Below are 19662 nucleotides of genomic sequence, written 5' to 3' on the forward strand. Positions count from 1 at the left end.
TTATTTTTTGTTATTTTTTGTTATTTAGTGTTTGTTATTTTTTGTAATTTAGTATTTTTTATTTTTTGTAATTTTAGAATAATTTTTTTTTAGTAGTGTTAGGTTTTTTTAATGTGTAATTTAGTTTATTTAATTGATATTTATTTTAATTTTAGTATAATAGTTATGTTAGGTTAATTTATAGTTTAAAGGGATATTAAACCCAAATATTTTCTTTCATGATTCAGATAGAGCATTCAATTTCAAGCAACTTTGTAATTTACTCCTATCAATTTTTCTTTGTTGTCTTGGTATCTTTATTTGAAAGTAAGCTTAGGAGTGGCCCATTTTAGGTTCAGCGCCTAGGTAGCGCTTGCTGATTGGTGGCTTCATTGGCTACACCAATCAGCAAGCACTACCCAGGTGCTGCACCAAAAATGGGCCGTCTCCTAAGTTTAAATTTCTGCTTTTCAAATAAACATACCAAGAGAACAAAGAAAAATTCAAAATAGGAGAAATTTAAAAAGTTGCTTAAAATTGTATGCTCTATCTGAATTATGAAAGACAAAAATTGGGTTTAATATTCCTTTAAACTTAGGTTTTTTTAATTTCACAGGTACATTTTTATTTATTTTAAGATAGGGATATTGTAATTTTAATTTAAAGTTTAGTGGGTTGTTAGGTTTAGGGATTAATAGTTTCATTTAGTTTTCTTTCATGTAATTAGCAAGAGTCCATGAGCTAGTGACGTATGGGATATACATTCCTACCAGGAGGGGCAAAGTTTCCCAAACCTTAAAAGGCCTATAAATACACCCCTCACCACACCCACAATTCAGTTTTACAAACTTTGCCTCCCATGGAGGTCGTAAAGTAAGTTTGTGCTAGATTCTACGTTGATATGCGCTTCGCAGCAGGCTGAAGCCCGGTTTTCCTCTCAGAGTGCAGTGAATGTCAGAGGGATGTGAAGAGAGTATTGCCTATTTGAATACAATGGTCTTCCTCTACGGGATCTATTTCATAGGTTCTCTGTTATCGGTCGTAGAGATTTCTTCTCCTACCTCCCTTTTCAGATCGACGATATACTCTTATATACCATTACCTCTACTGATTCTCGTTTCAGTACTGGTTTGGCTATCTACTATATGTAGATGAGTGTCTTAGGGTAAGTAAGTCTTATTTTATTTATGACACTCTAAGCTATGGTTGGGCACTTTATATGTAAAGTTCTAAATATATGTTTTAAACTTATATTTGCCATGATTCAGGATATTCAGTATTCCTTCTTTCAGACTGTCAGTTTCATTTTTTTGGGAAAATGCTTATGAATTAATATTTTTTCTTACCTTAAAAATATTCAACTTTACTTTTTTCCTTGTGGGCTGTTAGGCTCGCGAGGGCAGAAAATGCTTTTATTTATTGCGTCATTTTTGGCGCAAACTTTTTTGGCGCAAAATTTTTGTCATTTCCGGCGCCATAGTTGACGCCGGAAGTTTGTTCATGGTTGCGTAATTTTTTGACGCATGTGTGTTACAGACGTTTTTTTGCGCCAAAAAATGTGGGCGTCATACTTGGCGCCAAAAAATGTGGGCGTTATACTTAGCGCCACTTTTTTTCACATTATTTAAGTCTCATTTTTTTGTTGCTTCTGGTTACTAGAGGCTTGTTTGTTTTGCATTTTTTTCCCATTCCTGAAACTGTCATTTAAGGAATTTGATAATTTTGCTTTATATGTTGTTTTTTTCTATTACATATTGCAAGATATTTTAAACACTGTTCCTGTATCAAGAAATGCTGAGGGATTCCTGTTGACTGATATCAGTCCTACCAAAGCTAAGTTCATTTATTTTAATGTTATGAATGTTTATCTTTAGCTATGGTTTGTAATAAGTTATCATGATAAACTTTTACATGCAGAATCCATTAGTATTTATGCTTTATATATTGCTATTCTTTTTACATCTTATGTACAAGATATACTTAGAAATTTATAAGAATGTTTTTCTGATTCTATTTTAAAAGCTTTGTCTGACATCCCGCCTTCTAATAAAATTTTTAGGTCTTTTTCACTTCTTTTTTAGTTGATGAAGTTTCAAATGACCAACAACATAATGAATTATCCTTCTCTGATGGTGTTTTTTCTCATTCAGATTTTTTCTTCATCAGATATTGACACTAACAAATCTACTTTTTTATTTTTTAATAGAGTACATTTGTTCTTTGTTCAAAAGGTGTTGATTATTTTGGATATTGAAGTAACTAGTTCTTCTGATTTTAAAGACTAGCTAACATTTAAATTCTGCTTATTTATCTTCTGTGGTTTCTTCAGAGGTTTTTTTCCAGTTCTTGATACTAGGGAATGGAATAGGCTGAGAATTTTCTTTTAGTCCTTCTTTAAGGTTTTTTAATTGTATTCTTTGCCGGCAGTTAGTTTTCAGTTTTGAGGAAAGATTCCCCAAGTTAATGGGGCTATCTCTACTTCTGCTAAATATAATATTATTCTTATAGTAAATAGTATTTTTTTTTCCTTCAGATGGTTGTATCTTATTTAAGGAAAATTATTTTCAGGTACTTTTCTTAGAGCTGTAATTTATTTGGCTGATGTTGCAATTGCTTCATCTTTCTGGTTGGATACTTTAAGATCAAGTATCGGATTATGATTTGTTTAGCATTGTTAAAAGGACAAAATCTACTACTCATTTGAAGTTCAGACTAAGTGCTATTGCATTGTCTTGTTATCTTGCATTTGTTGTGCAAGTTCAGTGTGTTGACTGGTCCTTTAACTTGATTAACATGCTAATAATTTCATTTGTGTTGTCATTTTATTAAATATTTTCGCAAATGAGTTTTAATCTATGTCTTTAGCTATTTTAGCTAGAAGAACTTTGTGATTTCTAAAATCCATATTTCTTTTTTTCCAAGATAATCAATTATTTGGTTCATAATTGGATTCAATTCTTTAACTGTTACTCTGGGCTTCAAGATTGAGTTCTAAGACTAAAACTTTAAGCTTATATTAGTTTTCTGTTCTTACTAAGGAACGGAATCCTGAATTCTTCCCCAAGTAACATGTTTATAATTGGAAGTTTATTTCTTCATTCAATTAAGCCTTTTAAAAGTTCAAAGTCAGCTCCCCAAATTTGCGGTTCTTATTCCAGCTTGGCTGGTAAGGGGCAGGTTAAGACTTTTTTGAAATGTGTTTGGTTCTATTCGGTCCAAACTTCTTAGACTTTGGGTACAGAATAGGATTTAGAGTAAAACCGTCTGTGAGAAGTCTTTTTTCTCTATCATATTCCAGCTATTCCAGTAAGACTAACACTTTCCTGAAGTGTGTTTCAGACCTATATGTTTTGGGTACTGGTGAAGTGCGGCTCAAGCACTGCTCAGACCTGGAGTTTTCTGGGGTATTTATTCCAGTTTCATTTTAGGAACTGGGTTTTGGGGTTTTATTCAAGACATTGTTCCAAAGATAGAAAATCTTTTTGAATTGTCATATAAGTATACCATCTTTTAGAATGGAGTTTATATGGTCTATTCTGCCTTTTTGTTCAGTAATGGCATTATTTGTTTACAATAGATACAATAGATGCATATCTTCATTTTCTGTTTTCATTCAGATTATTTTTATTTTCTGAGATTCTCTTTTTTTGACAAAGCATTACCAATTTGTTGCTTTTTCTTCTGGTCTAGCGACAGCTCTAAGAATCTTTTCAAGGTTCTCAGTGTTCCTTATTTGGACGGAATCATGGTACTGGCTCAATCTTTTCGTTCTGCGGAATCTCATACGATTCAACTTTGTTGTTTCTTCAAGACATGGTTAGAGGATCTTTTTATCAAAAGCTCCTTGATTCCTCTCACAAGGGTCACGTTTTTTAGGTTTCCAGATAGATTGTGTCAATGTTTTTGTCTCTAACAGACAAGTGACAAGTTTATTGGGTTCCGTTTGTCGGAACCTTCAGTCTCTATTATTTCCTTCAAGTTGCTATATATGCATGGAAGTTTTAGGTTTCATGGCTGCAGCATTGGATTCGATTCCCTTTGCTCATTTCATAGGAAACCTTTCCAGTTTTTTATTCTGAATAATGGTGTAGGGATTCTAGGATATCACTTTTTATATCTTTGAATCCTAATGTTTAACTATCTTTGATTCGGTGGTTAAGATCACCATCATTTAGTTCTACAGGTCTCTTCGGTTCTTTCAACCTGGACCATGATCTCTATAGATGCGAGTCTTTTAGGTTGGGAGGCTGTCTGAGGATCTCTGTCAGCACAAGGGGTTTGGAAATCTCAGGAGGCGAGATTACCATTTGATATTTTGGAACTCCGTGCATTCTCAGAGTTCTTCAGTTGGTTTCTTTTTGAAGAAGAGACGTTTATTGTTTTTTCAGACAGACAATTTCACAACTGTGGCGTATGTCAATCATCAGGGTGGGACTATCAGTCCTTAGGCTGTGACAGAAGTATCTCGGATATTTGCTTGGGCTAAATCCAGCTCCAATCTAATTTCTGTGGTCTTTTTCCCAGGTATAGACAATTGGGAAGCGGATTATCTCTGTTAATCAAGCTTTACATCCGGGAGAATGGTCTCTTTACCCAGATATGTTTTTCAATTTTTCAGATGTGAGGGCTTCCAGAAATAGATCTGATGGCATCTCATCTAAACAAGGAATTTCCCAGGGGCCTATTCAGGTCCGGGGATCCTCAGGCGGAAGTTGTGTATGCATTGACACTTCCTTGGAATTATCAATCTGCCTATATTTTTTCATCTCTGGTTCTTCTTTTCAGAGTGATTTTCAAAATTATCAGAGAGCAATCTTTGGTGTGGCTGGTGGCTCAGCATGGCCACACAGGTTTTGGTGTATGGTTCTTGTTCGGATGTCCAGTTGCCGATCTTGGCTACTTCCATTAAGGTCAGACCTTATATCTTAACATTCGTTTTTTTCATCAGGAATTCAAATTATTAATTTGATGGTAGGAAAATTTAACGCTTAGTACTTAGTCATAGAAGTATCTCTGACTCAGTGATTAATACTATGTTGCAGGCTCGTAAATCTGTGTCTAGTAGGATTTATTATCGAGTTTGGAAGATTTACATCTCATGATGCTCTTCTTATGAATTCTCTTGGCATTATTTTAGAATTCCTAGGTTTTTATAGTTTCTTCATAAGGTTTTGTCTGCATGTTCCTTGAAAGGACACATCTCTGCTTTTCCTGTGCTGTTTCACAGTAAGAATTGCTAAATCTTTCTGATATACATTGTTTTGTTCAGGCTTTGGTTCGTATCAAGCCTGTCATTAAGCCCATTTCTCCTCCTTGGAGTCTTAATTTGGTTCTGAAGGCTTTACAGGCTCTTCTGTTTGAGCATATGCTTTCTTTGGACATTAATTACTTTCATGGAAAGTATTGTTCTTTTTAGACATCTCTTCAGCTAGAACAGTTTTTGAAATTATCTGTTCTTTCTTGTGAATCTCCTTTTTCTGATTTTTCATCAGGATAAGGTGGTTTTTGCTGTCCTCATTTCAATTTTTTCCTAAAGTTGTGAATTCTAACAACATTAGTAGAGGAATTATTGTCCCTTCCTTGTGTCCTAATCCTAAGAATTCTTTAGTAAGATTCTTACATTGTGGTAAGAGTTTTGAAATATTATGTTGAAGCTACTCAGATTTCAGACAGACTTCTAGTCTATTTGTTATCTTTTCTGGTTTTTACGAAAGGTCAGAAGGCTTCTGTCATTTCTTTGGCATCTTGGTTAAAGCTTTTGATTCATCATGCTTATTTGGAGTCTGGTTAATCCCCGCCTCAGAGGATTACGGCTCATTCTACTAGGTCAGTTTCTACTTCCTGGACTTTTAAGAATGAAGCTTCTGTTGATCAGATTTGCAAAGCAATAACTTGGTCTTCTTTGCATACTTTTACTAAATTCTACCATTTTGATGTTTTATCTTCCTCAGAAGCAGTTTTTGGTTGAAAAGTACTTCAGGCAGCTGTTTCAGTTTGATTCTTCTGCTTATAATTTCAGTTTTTTTCATTATAAAAATTGAAACTTTTGATTTGGGTAGTGGATTAATTTTTCAGCGGAATTGGCTGTCTTTATTTTATCCCTCCCTCTCTAGTGACTCTTGCGTGGAAGTTCCACATCTTGGGTATCTGCTATCCCATACGTCACTAGCTCATGGACTCTTGCTAATTACATGAAAGAAAACATAATTTATGTAAGAACTTACCTGATAAATTCATTTCTTTCATGTTAGCAAGAGTCCATGAGGCCCACCCTTTTTGTGGTGGTTATGATTTTTTTGTATAAAGCACAATTATTCCAATTCCTTATTTTTGATGCTTTCTCTCCTTTCTTATCACCCCACTTCTTGGCTATTCGTTAAACTGAATTGTGGGTGTGGTGAGGGGTGTATTTATAGGCATTTTAAGGTTTGGGAAACTTTGCCCCTCCTGGTAGGAATGTATATCCCATACGTCACTAGCTCATGGACTCTTGCTAATATGAAAGAAATGAATTTATCAGGTAAGTTCTTACATAAATTATGTTTTTTGCGATGTGGGGGGCTGGCAGTTTAGGGGTTAATAGGTTTGTTTAGTGGCGGTCATGAGGGAGGCCAAAGGTTTAGGGGTTAATAACTTTATTTAGTGGCGGCGATGTCGGGGAGCGGCGGAATAGGAGTTAATAGCTTTATTATAGTGTGGGCAATGTTGGGGTGTGGGGGAATAGGGGTTAATAACTTTATTATAGTGGTAATGATGTCGGGGAGCAGCGGAATAGGGTTTAATAACTTTTATTAGGTGTTAATAACTTTAATTTAGTGTTTGCGATGCAAGAGGGCGGCAGAATAGGGGTTGATAGGTAGTTTATGGGTGTTAGTGTACTTTGTAACATTTAGTCACATTTAGTTTAGTTTTGTGTAACAGTTTTGTTGCGCAAAACTCATAACTACTGGTCTCACATAGCGGAACGGATTGTGTCGGTATAGGCTGGAACGCAAGCATTTTAGCCTCACCACACAAACTGTAATACCGGCAGTATGAAAATCCCACGCAAAAACGTCATTTTTTTTAGTGCGGGGTTGACGTTGCATTACAGGCTAAAATGTTTGCGGTATAGCTGAAATGGCCATTTTTTCAGCGTTAAACCATAACACAAAACTCGTAATATAGGTGTAAATGCTTACTGCATGGCATGATGCGAATTTTATTTTTCTGGTATTATTAACACTGGAATGCCAGCATGGATAGAGACTTTCAATATATATTATATATTTAGAAAAAGTAGCCATGAATGAAACTGCCTGCTTTTTTAATTCTATGCCCAATAAATACCTATTTAGCATATTAATGATTAGGAATTCATTATAATAATTGTAGACAGTCCAGAATAAAACGCACAACATATTTGTCTTGCCTGACTCATATGCCATTTATACCATATCAGGAATGTACATCCTTCTCAATGAAAGGCCTCATTACTATCTTCCAATTTTTTAAATGTTGTCAAAAGGAAAATATATTTGTCTCTAACCTAAAATAGAATTATAGAAATTGAAAACATATAAATAAAGACTTAAGTTAGGAACGTATAAAAAGAAATGAGCTCTCAGCTAGGTGAGCTAGCATTCTGTTGCTGCAAATGGGGAGATATACTGCAGTATTAGTAGTATACTGTATGGGGAAAATAATAAAATGTGCCAGTGCCAAAGCTGTCCTACTTTTTTTGATCCAGGCTGAGGCTCTGTCTGTCAAGTGCATGCCGTGCTGCCAATGCCTGCTGATGGTGTCCCACCCAGTTCCTGCCCTTCAGATGCAGCAGCATGTGTCCAATCAAAATACATCCTGCCTCCTGTCATGGCCCTGGGGTCTTTCACAAATTTCACCAGAAAAATTGAGAGTCTCTGGACGGGGCTTGTGTGGGTGACGTCATCGGATTGGACACTACGGGGCCCAAGTAAAAAAAAAAAAAGTACATTACACTTGCTATGTCAGTGGGCCCCTGACTGTAGTCACCCCTGATGGTGGCCCTGCCTGTCAGTATAAGGATTACTACTGTCAGACCTGGGACTGGTGAGAAGACTTCTAACCGTGAGTCCCTGTATCCCTTGTCCCCATGGTTTGTTGTCTAAACGTGGTATATCTGTGGGTAAGGGAATTATTTTATTGCTGGGTAACCTCCAGTGGGTGGGGGGGGGGGAATGAGGAGATGCAACATTGTGGGCACTCGTTGACTTAGCTTCTAGTGGAAGTTTTTTGTGCTGATGCGCTCTCTCTCATTGGCAGTGGCCGAATTTTTTAATTCTAGGATCAGAGACCACGCACGCTAGTATTCAGGTACACTTTGCAGGGGTTGCAGGTATCCTGGATCAGTAACCTCTAGATCCTCCCTGAGGCAGATAGGAACGCTATTGTCCTAAGCCTAGTGCAATTTGTTTATGGCGCCATTTTACTTTCTGTAGCGATGCGCAGGCAAATACATTCCATGCTGGCTAAGCATACTACTATCCCTCTGGAAGATAGTTCTTCTTTTAGAGAGCCTATGGATAAAAAAATGGAAACTTTTCTGATGAATACAGGGTTTTGCTGGAGCAGCTACCTACTGGTGCGACTCTGTTGGATCTCATTGAGGTGGAGACTCCCCTCAAGGATATTCAGGAGAGAATTAAGACACTGAGAATTGCTAACTCCTTCATCTGTGATGCGAATATGCAGATTTGCATAACTGCAATGGCTGATGGCTTTGCGTTTCTAACCCTCCGGGCTCTCTGGTTGAAGTCTTGGTCTGTGGAAATGACTTCTAAATCGAGACTCCTTTCTCTTCCCTTCAAGGGGAAGATTTTATTCAGTCCAGGGTAGGACTCCATTATCTCTACGGTTACCAGAGGGAAAGATGCCTTCCTACCGAAAGATAAGAATAATAGGCCTAAGGGATAGCAACTGTCTAATTTTCGTTCCTTTCGTGCTGACAAGTCGCAACGACAGCAGTCCTCTTCCAAGTCCGAGCAACCCAAGAGTACTTGGAAGCCCGCTCACTCCTGGGATAAGTCCAAACAGACTAAGAAGCCCCTCGATACAGGATTGGATATAGGGGCAGACTGTCTCTTTTTTCAGACGCTTGTTTCTAGGATGTACACGATCCTTGGATCCTGGAGGTTGTATCTCAAGGATATAGGATAGTATTCAAGTCTCATCCGCCCAGGGGCAGATTCCTACTCTCCAGTCTTTCAACAAGACCAGAAAAGAGGGCTGCCTTCTTAGGTTGTGTACTGGATCTCTCCTCTCTAGGAGTATGTGTCCTAGTACCTGCAGCAGAAAGAGGTTTGGGGTTTTATTCAAACCTTTTCATGGTTCTATAGAAGGACGGAACTTTCCGTCCCATTCTGGACCTAAAGTGCTTAAACAAGTTTCTGAGTGTTCCCTCTTTCAAGATGGAAACAATATGGTCAATCCTGCCTCTGGTTCAGAAAGGAAATTTTATGACCACAATAGACCTGAAGGATGCATACCTTCACGTCCCGATTCACAGGGAAGCTTTTCAGTTCCTGAGGTTTGCTTTTCTGGATCAGCACTTCCAGTTCATAGCTCTTCCGTTTGGCCTAGCTACTGCTCCAAGGATATTTACAAAGGTTCTGGGGGCTCTTCTAGCCATTGCTAGAGCACAAGGTATTGCAGTAGTGCATTACCTGGACAATATCTTGGTACAAGCACCATCTTTTCATCTAGCAGAAGAACATTCAGAGTCTCTTCTCAGTCTTCTTCGATCACATGGATGGAAGATAAACTTGGAAAGAGTTCTCTTACTTTAAGTACAAGGGTGAATTTCCTGGGAACTATAATAGACTCCATATCCATAAGAATATTCCTCACAGATCATAGACATTGCAAACTAACTTCTGCATGTCTTAAACTCCAGGCCTCCTCGAGACCTTCAGTGTATGGAGGTAATCGGACTCATGGTGTCCTGTATGGACATCATTCCTTTTGCCAGATTCCAATCTGGAACGGCAACCATTCAGATCTGTCTCAACAGATTGTGCTGGACAGCCTGTCGAGAGACTCAATCTCCTGGTGGCTCTGTCCAGATCATCTGTCCCAAGGCACATGCTTTTTGAGACCGTCCTGGGAGATTTTAACTACGGACGCAAGCCTTTCCAGCTGGGGAGCTGTTTGGGGTGCCAAGAAAAGGCACAAGGTCTGTGGACTCAGGAGGAGTCCTCCCTTCTGATCTTTATTTTGGAACTCTGGTCAATCTTCAATGCCTTGAAGGCTTGGCCCCTTCCGGGTTCGTCCCAGTTTATCAGATTCCAATCAGACATTATAACCGCGGTTGCCTATATCAACCATCAAGGTTGAACGAGAAGTTCCTTGGCGATGAGAGAAGTAGATACTAGAGTGGGCAGAGACTCACAAATGTACGCTGTCATCGATCCACATTCCAGGTGTGGACAACTGGGAAGCGGACTTCCTCAGCAAGCAGTCCTTTCACCCAGGGGAATGGTCTCTTCACCCCGAGGTGTTTGCAGAGCTATGCAGCGAGTGGAGGACACCGAAGATAGATCTCATGACGTCCCACCTCAATACCAAGCTACCCAGGTACGCGTTGAGGTCGAGGGATCTTCAAGTGGAAATGATAGATGCCCTTTCAGTACCATGGAGGTTCAGTCTCATATATCTTTTTCCTCCATTACCGCTTCTCCCTCATGTGGTGGCTTGCATCAAGCAGGAACGAGCATCTATGATTCTGATTGCTTCTTCGTGGCCACGAAGGACGTGGTTTGTGGATCTGGTGGGGCTGTCCTCATCCGCTCAGTGAAGGTTACCTTGTCGCAGAGATCTATTGATACAGGGTCCCTTTGTTCATCAAAATCTAGATTCTCTGAGGCTGACTGCATGGGGATTGAACACTTAGTCTTAACCAAAAGAGGGTTCTCTTAGAGTGCTATCGACACTCTGGTTCAAGCTCGTAAGCCAGTTACTCACCATATCTACCATAAAGTGTGGAGGACTTACTTGTACTGGTGTGAAGAGCGTGGCTTTTCGTGGCATAAGGTTGATCCCCCTTATCTGGCTTTTCATGCTGATAAGGCGGTTTTACCTAAACTCGGGTTCCTCCCTAAAGTGGTGTCAAATCGTAACATTAATCAAGAAATTGTTGTTCCTTCCTTATGTCCTATTCCTTCTTAAGCAAAGGAACATTTTCTTCACAATCTAGACGTTCTATCTTCAGGCTTCTAAGGAATTTAGACATCTTCCTCTTTGTTTGTCATCTATGCGGGAAAGCATAAGGGGCAGAAGGCTACTAAAACTTCTGTATCTTTCTGGTTGAGGAGTGTCTTCCTCTTAGCTTATGAGACATCGGGACGACAGCCAAGTTTGATGTGTTTGCTTTGGCTGAAGCAGCTTTCGGGAGAAAAGTTTTGCAGGCTGTGGTGCCCTCAGAATAGGGTCCGTCTCTTTTTTTCTGTTCCCTCTCATTATTCATTCAGTGTCCTCTGGAGCTTGGGTATAGTTTTCCCAACAGTAAGGAATTAAGTTGTGGACTCTCCCTGCCTTATGGAAGGAAAACATAATTTATGCTTACCAGATAAATTCCTTTCCTTCCTGGCAGGAAGACCCCGTCCGTAATTTATTTTTTGATGGGCAGCCCTTTTTATATTATTTCTTCTAGCACCTTTTATACCCTGATGTTTCTCCTTCTTTTTCTTGTTCCTTCGGCAGAATGACTGGAGGATAGGGAAAGTGGGAGGGATATTTAAGCCTTTAGCTGGGGTGTCTTCGCTGCCTCCTGGTGGTTAGGTGTTGTATTTCCTAACAGTATGGAATGAAGTCGTGGACTCTCCCTGCCAGGAAGGAAAGGAATTTATCTGCTAAGCATAAATTATGTTTTTCTGTCAGTAAATATGTTTATTGTGAATTTTAAACAAACTTTACCTGAAAAAAGCAATGTGGAAAGTAAAACTCAAAGTAAATTAAAAAACAAGCACAAAAGGTAAATGCAACAAAACTCTGTCATGCAGTGCTATATTGTCTTTGTCTCACTTCCTGAAGTGCTTAAAATTCCCCTTAGAAAGATGCAACAAAACTGGACATTGTAGATTCTTATTTGGAATCTTGCAGTGCTGGAGGATCATTTTAGAGATTGGGATGCATAGTTACAGGACAGTCTTGTAATAATAAACACACTTATAAATTAATAATATTTGTGTTGTATTACCATGTAACAACGGCTTATCAGTATTGCACTGACAAACAGACATTTCTGCTTAATCACACAACACTTGTTTTACTGCCTGATAAAAGGTGGAAACAATAAGAATCAGAAATCTCTGAAAACTACATCTAATCAAAATTAAACTTTTATGATTCAGATAGAGCATGCAATTTTAAGCAACTTTCTAATTTTCAATTTTTCTTCATTCTCTTTGTATCTTTATTTTAAAAAGCAGGAATGTAAGCATAGGAGCCGGCCCATTTCTGGGTAGCAGTTTCTGATTGGTGTCTAAATGTAGTTACCAATTATTAAGCACTACCCATATTCTGAACCAAAAATGAGGTGGCTCTTAAAGGGACATAAAACCCAATTTGTTTTCTTTCTTGATTCAGATAGAGCATACAATTTTAAACAACTTTCCAATTTACTTCTGTTATCAAATTTTCTTTATTTTCTTGTTATCCTTTGTTGAAAAGCTGGATTGTAAACTCATGAGTGTGCACGTGTCCACAACACTATATGGCAGCAGTGTTATACATTAGCAGGAGCACTAGATGGCAGCACTATTTCCTGTCATGTAGTGCTTCAGGCATGTGCACTCTACCTAACTAGGTATCCCTTCAACAAAGAATAACATGAGAGCAAAACAAATTTGATAATAGAAGTAAATTGGAAAATTTTTAAAAATTGCATTCTCTATCTAAATAATAAAATCATTTTTTGGGGTTTACTGTCCCTTTAAGCTTACATTCAAACAAGGAGACCAAGAGAAAGAAAAGACCAAGAAAAATTTATAACAGGAGTAATTTAGAGCGTTGCTTATAACTGCATGCTCTAACTGAACCATGAAAGTTTATTTTTGACTAGACTATCCCTTTAAGCATTAACAGGACGCATATCAGGTTTTAGTAAATGGTTAGATTCCTTATAATCTCCTTTTTTTTTTTTGTTCTTTCCAGGAATTCCAAACTCTTTCATGCATACGAAATAACGTGACTGTAAACTCTCTCAAACCATTCATACTTTAGTAGATATTCTCTTAAACGAGTTCTTTGTTTTCTTGTAGTTATCATGTGACGTGAAACTAGATCCACGCCCAGAATACCATCGCTGCATATTGACTTGGCATCACCAAGAGCCACTGCCTTGGGCACAGAGTACAGGTTAGTTTCAGCCATCTCACTGACTATGAACACTACAAGCAAGTTACCGGCAGTTCCTACAAAATAACCAGCTAGGGGCATTTTACTCTAGATATTATTTGATGATATTGGAAGCTTTTTTTTTTACTTTGTCCCCTTTCATCCATACATTTAGCAGTTATGATTAATTTTAATGGAACATATTGATATAAACATATAATCGCATGGATCCAGTTTCACTGAATGAGGATGTGAGTCTTAACTATTATTCTGTATATGCAGACTGTAATAGCAGTTTTTTTTCTTGTTGCATTAGGAATAATTATATATATTTTTCCATTATGACATATAAATTAAATGTATTATTATTAAGATATATGTAGAGAAGACGTTTTGCTCCCCCTTGATCTGAATACATGATTTCCTTCCTTAGAAAAAAAATTATATTTCACATGGAAGATGCAGGTACATTTTTAGCATCCTATAGGTAGGAAGATGGAGGCATAAGCAACTAGACATTAGTTCAAACAAACGTGGAAATTCTGCTTTTAGAATTAAAAAGTAATATATTAAAAATATTTATTGGTAACTGAAAATTTCAAGATTCCTAGGTATCAATTATGGGGTGATTAACATAATACTTACATGCATTTTTTTTTGCTTTTCAATTATGCACCATTTTACCTCTAATTTGATTAAATGCACAATATGAACCTTGAACTTTACAATTTTAGGTTAACGTACACCATAAACTATATTAATGATACCTACTTAAGCTTATTAGTTGGTAAATTGTTATTTTTAATCTAGATAAACTGTTCCACCACAATCTTTCACTCTAATTTATAGCCTCAAAATCAACTAGGTCATTAATCTGATTTGATCTTTATGTCAAAGAACAATGCTGCCTTGAATCTTGTAAGTTGTTACTCTATAGTTCACAGTTCCTATTTCTTTCATCAGATGGTGAAAGTCCACGGTTTGCCTCCTTGATGGAGTTAGGGGAAAGTTTGAAGTGCTGTCATAACTTGTCATAACCGATCTTTGGCTAGATTACGAGTGGAGCGCAACTGTTTGCGTGCAAGCGATAAGGAATTTATCGCAGGTGTTTGTGCTCGTCAGGCTTCCTGTTGGTATTACGAGTTGAAAGTAAACGAGATCGCTTGAGCGCACTTCAGAGCTCCGGTTAACTGTGTTGCAAAACAAAAAAGTTGCACAAAACACATACATTCATAATAACACTAATAGAAATTATAAAAAAAAAATATTGTACACAAAAGCTATAAAGGCTAAAAGATATGAGTTGCCAGGTGAAAAAAAAAAAGGCAGACATATGTATACATATGTATTTATATGTGTATATATGTATTTACAGACATATATACATATATAAATACATATGTACACATATATAGAATTGCATTGGAGCCCCTTGCAGTTAAGTAGATGAAAACATGTAAAAACATATGTATGCACTATTCATATTTAATAAAGTGTTAAACTTTGTATTTACTGTAAATATTTCTCCAACATAGGTGTGTCCGGTCCACGGCGTCATCCTTACTTGTGGGATATTCTCTTCCCCAACAGGAAATGGCAAAGAGCCCAGCAAAGCTGGTCACATGATCCCTCCTAGGCTCCGCCTTCGCCAGTCATTCTCTTTGCCGTTGTACAGGCAACATCTCCACGGAGATGGCTTAGAGTTTTTTGGTGTTTAAATGTAGTTTTTATTCTTCAATCAAGAGTTTGTTATTTTAAAATAGTGCTGGTATGTACTATTTACTCTGAAACAGAAAAGAGATGAAGATTTCTGTTTGTAAGAGGAAAATGATTTTAGCAACCGTTACTAAAATCGATGGCTGTTTCCACACAGGACTGTTGAGAGGAATTAACTTCAGTTGGGGGAAACAGTGAGCAGACTTTTGCTGCTTGAGGTATGACACATTTCTAACAAGACTAGGTAATGCTGGAAGCTGTCATTTTCCCTATGGGATCCGGTAAGCCATTTTTATTACATAAGAATAAAGGGCTTCACAAGGGCTTTTAAGACTGGTAGACATTTTCTGGGCTAAAACGATTGATATATAAGCGTTTTTAATACTTCATATCTTTGAGGAGTTATTTTATTCTTGGGAATTATGTAAAATAACCGGCAGGCACTGTATTGGACACCTTTTTCTCTAGGGGCTTTCCCTAATTATAGGCAGAGCCTCATTTTCGCGCCTCTATTGCGCAGTTGTTTTTGGGAAGCAAGACATGCAGATGCATGTGTGAGGAGCTCAGATACATAGAAAAAGCTTTCTGAAGGCGTCATTTGGTATCGTATTCCCCTTTGGGCTTGGTTGGGTCTCAGCAAAGCAGATACCAGGGACTGTATAGGGGTTAAATATAAAAACGGCTCCGGTTCCGTTATTTTAAGAGTTAAAGCTTTCAAATTTGGTGTGCAATACTTTTAAGGCTTTAAGACACTGTGGTGAAATTTTGGTGAAATTTGAACAATTCCTTCATACTTTTTCACATTTGCAGTAATAAAGTGTGTTCAGTTTAAAATTTAAAGTGACAGTAACGGTTTTATTTTAAAACGTTTTTTGTACTTTGTTATCAAGTTTATGCCTGTTTAACATGTCTGAACTATCAGATAGACTGTGTTCTGTATGTGGGGAAGCCAAGGTTCCTTCTCATTTAAATAGATGTGATTTATGTGACACAAAATTTAGAGAAAATGATGCCCAAGATGATTCCTCAAGTGAGGGGAGTAAGCATGGTACCGCATCATCCCCTCCTTCGTCTACGCCAGTCTTGCCCACACAGGAGGCCCCTAGTACATCTAGTGCGCCAATACTCCTTACTATGCAACAATTAACGGCTGTAATGGATAATTCTATCGAAAACATTTTAGCCAAAATGCCCACTTATCAGCGAAAGCGCGACTGCTCTGTTTTAGAAAATACTGAAGAGCATGAGGACGCTGATGATATTGGTTCTGAAGTGCCCCTACACCAGTCTGAGGGGGCCAGGGAGGTTTTGTCTGAGGGAGAAATTTCAGATTCAGGGAAAATTTCTCAACAAGCTGAACCTGATGTGATTACATTCAAATTTAAATTGGAACATCTCCGCGCTCTGCTTAAGGAGGTGTTATCTACTCTGGATGATTGTGAGAATTTGGTCATTCCAGAGAAATTATGTAAGATGGACAAGTTCCAAGAGGTCCCGGGGCCCCCCGAAGCTTTTCCTATACCCAAGCGGGTGGCGGACATTGTAAACAAAGAATGGGAAAGGCCCGGCATACCTTTCATCCCTCCCCCTATATTTAAGAAATTGTTTCCTATGGTCGACCCCAGAAAGGACTTATGGCAGACAGTCCCCAAGGTCGAGGGGGCGGTTTCTACTCTAAACAAACGCACCACTATCCCCATAGAAGATAGTTGTGCTTTCAAAGATCCTATGGATAAAAAATTAGAGGGTTTGCTTAAAAAGATGTTTGTTCAGCAAGGTTACCTTCTACAACAAATTTCATGCATTGTTCCTGTCACTACAGCAGCGTGTTTCTGGTTCGATGAACTAGAGAAGGCGCTCAATAAAGATTCTTCTTATGAGGAGATTTTGGACAGAATTCATGCTCTCAAATTGGCTAACTCTTTTACTTTAGACGCCACTTTGCAATTGGCTAGATTAGCGGCGAAAAATTCTGGGTTTGCTATTGTGGCGCGCAGAGCGCTTTGGCTAAAATCTTGGTCAGCGGATGCGTCTTCCAAGAACAAATTGCTTAACATTCCTTTCAAGGGGAAAACGCTGTTTGGCCCTGACTTGAAAGAGATTATTTCTGATATCACTGGGGGCAAGGGCCACGCCCTTCCTCAGGATAGGTCTTTCAAGGCTAAGAATAAACCAAATTTTCGTCCCTTTCGCAGAAACGGACCAGCCCCAAGTGCTACATCCTCTAAGCAAGAGGGTAATACTTCTCAAGCAAAGCCAGCCTGGAGGCCAATGCAAGGCTGGAACAAAGGTAAGCAGGCCAAGAAACCTGCCACTGCTACCAAGACAGCATGAGATGTTGGCCCCCGATCCAGGACCGGATCTGGTGGGGGGCAGACTCTCTCTCTTCGCTCAGGCTTGGGCAAGAGATGTTCTGGATCCTTGGGCGCTGGAAATAGTCTCCCAAGGTTATCTTCTGGAATTCAAGGGGCTTCCCCCAAGCGGGAGGTTCCACAGGTCTCAATTGTCTTCAGACCACATAAAAAGACAGACATTCTTACATTGTGTAGAAGACCTGTTAAAAATGGGAGTGATTCATCCTGTTCCATTAGGAGAACAAGGGATGGGGTTCTACTCCAATCTGTTCATAGTTCCCAAAAAAGAGGGAACATTCAGACCAATCTTAGATCTCAATATCCTAAACAAGTTTCTCAAGGTTCCATCGTTCAAAATGGAAACCATTCGAACAATTCTTCCTTCCATCCAGGAAGGTCAATTCATGACCACGGTGGATTTAAAGGATGCGTATCTACATATTCCCATCCACAAGGAACATCATCGGTTCCTAAGGTTCGCCTTTCTGGACAAGCATTACCAGTTTGTGGCACTTCCATTCGGATTAGCCACTGCTCCAAGAATTTTCACAAAGGTACTGGGGTCCCTTCTAGCGGTGCTACGACCAAGGGGCATTGCAGTAGTACCTTACTTGGACGACATTCTGATTCAAGCGTCGTCCCTTCCACAGGCAAAGGCTCATACGGACATTGTCCTGGCCTTTCTCAGATCTCACGGGTGGAAAGTGAACGTAGAAAAAAGTTCTCTATCTCCGTCAACAAGAGTTCCCTTCTTGGGAACAATAATAGACTCCTTAGAAATGAGGATTTTTCTGACCGAGGCCAGAAAATCAAAACTTCTAAACTCTTGTCAAGTACTTCATTCTGTTCCTCTTCCTTCCATAGCGCAGTGCATGGAAGTAATAGGTTTGATGGTCGTGGCAATGGACATAGTTCCTTTTGCGCGAATTCATCATTCATCACCATTACAACTGTGCATGCTCAGTCAGTGGAATGGGGATTATACAGACTTGTCTCCGACGATACAAGTAGATCAGAGGACCAGAGATTCACTCCGTTGGTGGCTGTCCCTGGACAACCTGTCACAGGGGATGAGTCTCCGCAGACCAGAGTGGGTCATTGTCACGACCGACGCCAGTCTGGTGGGCTGGGGCGCGGTCTGGGGACTCCTGAAAGCTCAGGGTCTTTGGTCTCGGGAAGAATCTCTTCTCCCGATAAATATTCTGGAACTGAGAGCGATATTCAATGCTCTCAAGGCTTGGCCTCAGCTAGCAAAGGCCAAATTCATACGGTTTCAATCGGACAACATGACGACTGTTGCGTATATCAACCATCAAGGGGGAACAAGGAGTTCCCTGGCGATGGAAGAAGTGACCAAAATCATTCAATGGGCGGAGACTCACTCCTGCCACTTGTCTGCAATCCACATCCCAGGAGTGGAAAATTGGGAAGCGGATTTTCTGAGTCGTCAGACATTTCATCCGGGGGAGTGGGAACTCCATCCGGAAATCTTTGCCCAAATTACTCAGTTGTGGGGCATTCCAGACATGGACCTGATGGCCTCTCGTCAGAACTTCAAGGTTCCTTGCTACGGGTCCAGATCCAGGGATCCCAAGGCGACTCTAGTAGATGCACTAGTAGCACCTTGGACCTTCAACCTAGCTTATGTATTCCCACCGTTTCCTCTCATCCCCAGGCTGGTAGCCAGGATCAATCAGGAGAGGGCATCAGTGATCTTGATAGCTCCTGCGTGGCCACGCAGGACTTGGTATGCAGACCTGGTGAATATGTCATCGGCTCCACCATGGAAGCTACCTTTGAGACGGGACCTTCTTGTTCAAGGTCCGTTCGAACATCCGAATCTGGTCTCACTCCAACTGACTGCTTGGAGATTGAACGCTTGATTTTATCAAAGCGAGGGTTCTCAGATTCTGTCATTGATACTCTTGTTCAGGCCAGAAAGCCTGTAACTAGAAAAATCTACCATAAAATATGGAAAAAATATATCTGTTGGTGTGAATCTAAAGGATTCCCTTGGGACAAGATAAAAATTCCTAAGATTCTATCCTTTCTTCAAGAAGGTTTGGAGAAAGGATTATCTGCAAGTTCTTTGAAGGGACAGATTTCTGCTTTGTCTGTGTTACTTCACAAAAAGCTGGCGGCTGTGCCAGATGTTCAAGCTTTTGTTCAGGCTCTGGTTAGAATCAAGCCTGTTTACAAACCTTTGACTCCTCCTTGGAGTCTCAATTTAGTTCTTTCAGTTCTTCAGGGGGTTCCGTTTGAA

At 39.2% G+C, this 19662-nt stretch overlaps 1 protein-coding gene across 1 annotated transcript in view; it reads left to right on the forward strand.

Annotated features, from left to right (window-relative positions):
- GPHN (gephyrin) overlaps positions 1 to 19662 on the forward strand; it is a 1061400-nt gene that overhangs the window by 998949 nt on the left and 42789 nt on the right. The window contains 1 exon segment of the mRNA XM_053697683.1: positions 13254 to 13350. Within this exon segment, the coding sequence (XP_053553658.1) occupies positions 13254 to 13350 (97 nt within the window).

The sequence above is a fragment of the Bombina bombina genome, chromosome 1 (genome assembly GCF_027579735.1).
Source record: "Bombina bombina isolate aBomBom1 chromosome 1, aBomBom1.pri, whole genome shotgun sequence".
Taxonomy (NCBI): Eukaryota; Metazoa; Chordata; class Amphibia; order Anura; family Bombinatoridae; genus Bombina; species Bombina bombina.